The following is a 5816-nucleotide window of genomic DNA, read 5'->3' as shown; positions in this document are numbered from 1 at the left end:
ACACACACACCATACACACACAATACACACATACACATACAAATACACACACATATCATACACATACACCATACACACATACACAAATACACACACATCACACACACAAATACACACACATCATACACACACCATACACACTTACACACACAAATACACACACATCACACACACATCATACACACTTATACACACATCACACACAAATACCACACAAATACATACACATACACACATATACAAATACACACATGTCACATACAACATACATACCATACACACCTACACACAAATACACAATTAAAAATAATAAAAATCAGTCTTATAAAAGATCCTCCACCCATGCATCCCAGTCCCCAGGATATGCATCTCCAACAATGGGACAAGGTAGAATTCTCCACTCCAGTGGTGGGTAAGCGCTGGTGGGGTGTGAGGCTCAGCATAAGCATAAGCAGTTTCCAGAGCTGGGTGGTCACAGTCAGCCAGAGGGACACACACTAAAAGACCTTCATGCTAAAGAAAACCACCAGGAAGTCCAGATAGTCCCCATGGGCCAGTTGGGAGTATCCCTTCCACAGCCCTGGTTGAGTGAATGTTCCATGTCCAGTCAGATGTCCTCAGCCTCAGCTGAAGGGGTGTTAACAAGTGCCACCCAGGGGCCCAGGAGCCTCACTGTAGAAGACTCAGACTATTTGTCAAGGGCAAACTTCCCATGTGCACCCTGGAACTTGGACTGGAAACATCACTCCTCAGATATACTCTTGAATGTGGGCAAGGAGCAAAAGCAGGGCACTCCCTGCTGCCTAGTGGCAGATTTTTGTCTATGGTAGTTTGAGTAAGAATGGCCCCCCCTAGGATCATGTATTCAAATGTTTAGCCACAGGGGAATGGCACTATTTGAAAGGATTAGAAGGATTAGGAGCTGTGGCCCTGTTGGGGGAAGTGTGTCACTGAGGGTAGGGTGGGTAGAATTTAAGGTTTAAAAAAACCCATGTCAGTCAGGCCCAGGCTCTCTCTTTGTTTACTGATCAGGATGTAGCCCTCAGCTGCTCCAGGACCTGCCTTCGAGCCACCATGCTGCCTGACCCTCTGAAACTGTATGCAGGCCCCCAATTAAATGCTTTCTTTCAGAAGAGTTGCCTTGGTCTTGGTGTCTCTTTTTGGCAACAGAACAGTGACTAACACAGTGTTCATCAGTGGGGGCTGACAACTACCTGAGGATGCCCTTAGTGGAATACTACACAACTGTTAAAATCCTGCAGCTGCCTCCAATGCTCTAGGAAACCTTTTGGCAGGATACAATATGGAACATTTGAGCTTATGATGTCATTCACAGATCTATACTCTAAGACTTGCAGCCACAGATCCTAGAATATTCACTGCAGTGCAGCCCAGGACAGTCTGTAACAATAACTACCCACTGGGCCTTCAGCAACACAGTGGAGATGGATGGAGGGACGGCTATGTGCTGGCAGCTTACATCATCAGTAAGGAGAGTGCAGGAACATCCCTGGGCAGCAGTGTGGACCGACCTCCTGTTTGAAAGATAGACTTGGAAGGTCTCTGGCATCGGGGAGAGCCTCAGAAGATAGTGAGATTCCATTGATGTGCAGCACAGAGCTGACACCTGCTGAGGACTGTGACTGAAGGGGACCTTCTTGGTCTGCAGGCTGGCTATGTTTACGATGTCAGTATTTCTCTCTATCAGCATATTTGAGTTAAAAGAAGAATTTGCTTTTGAGACAGTCTCATGTAGTCCAGGCTGGCCTGTAGTTCACTATGTACTAAAGGCTAGCCTTGGGAATTTCTGGTCCTCCTGATTCTGCCTCCCAAGTGCTGGGATTACAGGAGTGAGGTATACCACACTTAGCAATAAAAAGCCACTTGCTAAACCGGGTGTGGTGGCACACCTTTAATCCCAGCACCCAGGAGGCAGAGGCAGGCAGATTTCTGAGTTTGAGGCCAGCCTGGTCTATAGAGTGAGTTCCAGGACAGCCAAGGCTATACAGAGAAACCCCGTCTCGAAAAACCAAAAAAAAAAAAAAAAAAAGCCTCTTGCTGACAGTCCTTCACCCTAGGCCCAGGCTGGCTCAGCTGACTGTGTGCGGGACCTGGAACATTTACCCAACCAGGGTTGTGGAGGAGGGGACAATCCAGTCCAGGGCATGCTTGGTTCAGGCTGCCAGACTTGTGCTCACTTCTCCCCCCCTCCCCCATCAACCTACATATACTGACATAGAAGTTTCGCTAAGTCATTCAAATGTAAAGATCAGAATAATGCCTATACTGTATATCAACTGAGAGGTAAATATTCACAGTTAGGCATGCACACACATACACAGGACACACAGTCGCGAGCTTATGTGTTGTTATGCTTTGACATATAAAGAAATTATCTGAAACCATCCACCCAAGGTCAAGGGTACCTCGTGGTAGAAAAGCTGGGGAGAGAAGGGGATTTTAAATCTCTACTTTCTACTCTTTGGTCTCTGAATATTTGACAGGGTTCAAATATTGGCTTATGAAGAATGAAGAGAAATAGAGACGCCCAGGGGTGTGTGGCGCCCTACCTGGCAGAGTTTGGAGATAAGGCTGCAGGTCAGAGGTCACAGACTTCTGGATCATCTCACAAACCTGAGAGGAATAGGAAGGGGAAAGGCTGTGAGTCCTCACCTTTGGAAGCTCTTGGTGAGATGTGCTCTGTGCTCAACTACCATAAATGTTAGCATATGCCAGGCACAGCCAAAACACAAGTGATTAAAAAAAAAAATCCTATCAGCCCCGACATGGATTCCAACAGGGTCCGAGGAGACTGTTCCGAGGGAGCCCAAGGCTGGCCGGCTGCAAAGAGAAAAGCGCTGGTGGGAGTTCTGTGAACTGCCACCACTACAGGTTTCTTAGGGGAGGAAGCGGCAGGAGCTCTGAGCTGAACAGCTGGCCCGTTCTAAGTAGGCGTAGGGGTCCTACAGTCGCCCCTTGCTGGCTGTCGCTGGGTCGTGATCGCTGCAGCAGCCTCTGCCTCAGCAGCCTCTGCCTCCTGAGTATTCCTAGCAAACCCAGTGGTCATGTCTATGAACCACTTACAATTTACTGCTACCAGTGGAGCTGCGACCTTCTTAAAAGCAGGAAATATATGTTTCCAAGCCTGTTTGCTGTCCTGGCTGCTCTGATAACTTGAGTTATTTATTGTATAAACCAATGAAATACAACCAGGAAGAAATGTTTCCAAAAAAACCCCAAAAGACAAAAAACAAAAGTAAAGGCTCTGAAAGGCAGGGTGCTAACCATGTGGCTCCCTCTGGACAACAGAGAAGCCAGGAGGAAGAAAAGGGTCCTAAATATAGAGATGGGGGTTGGTGGGGTGGCTCAGTGGGTAAGGAAACTCGTGACCAATCCTGACGACCTGAGTTCCATATCTAGGACCCACAGAGTGGAAGGACAGAATGACCCCTGTAAATTAGCCTCCGGCCTCTATAGAACACCATGACACGTGTGTCCCTCTCTCACAAATAATAAGTAAATAAATAAATAAATGTGAATACTGGTCAACAGCATGGAACGATTTGCCAACAACGTCATCCTCAGCCAGCTAGAGAAGTGGGGTTTGCAGCAAGCCAAGTCCTGTGTCCACCAGGAGGAGCCCGTCTCAGAATACAGCTCCATGGCCCGTGTCAACTTATATTTGCTTCCGTCCGAGTGCATACATAAATATTCTCTTTGTTTATGTGTGCACAGGAGTTTTCCACTTTAAACAGTATGTCTTTGCTTTCTCTTGTGGGCGTTGTATGTTGTATGGATGCATGTGTGCATACGTTCGTAGGTATACACCCCTGTGCATGCAGATGAAGCCAGAGGTCTAATTTCTATCTCTCTCCACCTTACTCCTTTTTGAACCACAGTCTCTCTTTGAATCTGAAGCTCACTATTCAGCTAGATTGGATGGCCAGCAAGCCTCAGGACCTGCCTGTCTGTAACCCCATATCATCTGGGTACAGATTCACCACCACACTGGCTTTTACATGGGGCTGCACATCTAAACTTAGGTCTTCCAGCTTGTACAATAAGGTCTTTTTCCACTGCTCTGCTCTCTTCCATGTTGACAGATTCTTGCTATGTCCCTCAGGCTGGCCTCAAACTTGAAATCCTCCTGCCTCAGGACTCCAGTGCTGGGGATTGCAGGTGTGTGCCACCATGCCCAGCCCTAAAGCTCTTTCTGATTTGTGAGTTACCACTGACCGCAGCGTACCCATGTGTGCAATGAAAGAGATCGACGCGGAAACTTTGCCCTAGATCTGTGGTCTCGGGTGGCTTCTCAGAAGAGGATAGACACGTCTAATGCACACTTCAGGACCAACGGTTCTAGAATGCTGTCAGTCAGGTGGCAGGCAGCGGGGAAGGCCATGAGGGCGGGGCAGCCAAGGGTAACAGCTCAGATTCTCTTTGCAGCTGAGAGAGAAGTCATCTGTGAGGTGTCAGGGAGCAAAGGAAGGGGTGATAGCCTGGGGGATGTGGAGGTCCAGCTGGGGAGACAATATCCCATCAAACCCTCCAAATCCTGAGCCTGGGTACTCTATTCTTTCAGAGACCTAAGTAGTTGTGGAGGGGAACATGGCGTCCTTGGTCCTGGATGCCTAGCAGGGCCTTCTGGAGGCATGGAAGCACAGTGCCTAAGGGGGCTGCAACGAGGAGGAAGCCCTCTGCATTTAAATCCTGATCAGGACCCACCGGCCCTGTGACTTCTGCATCTCTGTGTTCTGCTTGCTCACAAGACCGGAGGCCAAGCACTTCTTACATGTTAGCATGTCGTCCAGAGTATGCCTTCTTAGCCCTGACGGTTCAGAAAGGGCATTCTACCCTAAGCAGGGAAGAGCCAACCCTGCAGCAGCCACAGATGGGAGCTTACGGAAAGGAGATGTCTGAGACCTCAGAGAGAACAGGGGTCAAGCTAGATCTTCAACGCTTCCAAGGGGCTCAGCTGCTCAAAGGCCTTTGGCACAAGGGGCCCCACTGCTAGGCAGGTTCCCACCCTGCTCTAACCAGGCAGCACCGCTAGCTCATTACACGTCTCTGAGTCTTCCCACTCTTGCTTTCGAAGTCTGAGATGGAGCCCAGTTTAGTGTTGATGTTTATAACCCTAGGAAGATCTCGACCTTGAGGCCAGCCTGGGCTATAGAGTAGGAACCTGTCCCAAAACGTGAAAATAATAAAATAATAATAAGCCAAGATTATACAAAAATAAAAATAAAAACCTTTATTTTTAATGAGGTTTAGCTCATTATTCCTGGCCAAAGCACAAGATCACACAACAGCAGCCGTTATTTGTAAATAAGAATAGTATATTCTGGGCTGGTGAGACGGCTCAGTGGGTAAGAGCACCCAATTGCTCTTCCGAAGGTCCGGAGTTCAAATCCCAGCAACCACATGGTGGCTCACAACCACCCGTAACAAGATCTGACGCCCTCTTCTGCAGTGTCTGAAGACAGCTACAGGGTACTTACATATAATAATAATAATAATAATAAAAAGAATAGTATATTCTGCATTAATTATATTAATTGAGCAAAAACAATAATTATACTACTGTATTTTGTGATAATTATTGCAATGTATATTACTATATTGTTATTAATCATTATTAGGAGCAGCAGCAGGTAATATAACTCTCTTTGGTAATATGTCATGGGTGCTTTGGTATAGGCAAGTTCACCTAGACCCCAGGACCTCATGTATGGAAATGTGTTCTGATGTTCCTGCTTCAACCACCAGAGGGTGTACAAAGCCAAACGTGTGTGTGTGTGTGTGTGTGTGTGTGTGTG

General features: G+C 47.3%; 1 protein-coding gene across 1 annotated transcript in view; it reads right to left on the bottom strand.

Moving 5' to 3' along the window:
* The window catches only part of Lbp (lipopolysaccharide binding protein), a 26118-nt gene that overhangs the window by 11865 nt on the left and 8437 nt on the right, over window positions 1-5816 (bottom strand). Inside the window, exon 6 of the mRNA XM_021194419.1 lies at window positions 2571-2634. Coding sequence (XP_021050078.1) covers window positions 2571-2634 — 64 coding nt within the window. The remainder of the gene's footprint in view (window positions 1-2570; window positions 2635-5816) is intronic.

This window comes from Mus pahari, chromosome 3, assembly GCF_900095145.1.
Source record: "Mus pahari chromosome 3, PAHARI_EIJ_v1.1, whole genome shotgun sequence".
In the NCBI taxonomy this organism is placed as follows: domain Eukaryota; kingdom Metazoa; phylum Chordata; class Mammalia; order Rodentia; family Muridae; genus Mus; species Mus pahari.
Note: the sequence above shows the minus strand (reverse complement) of the source record. Positions and strands in the feature narration are given on the sequence as shown.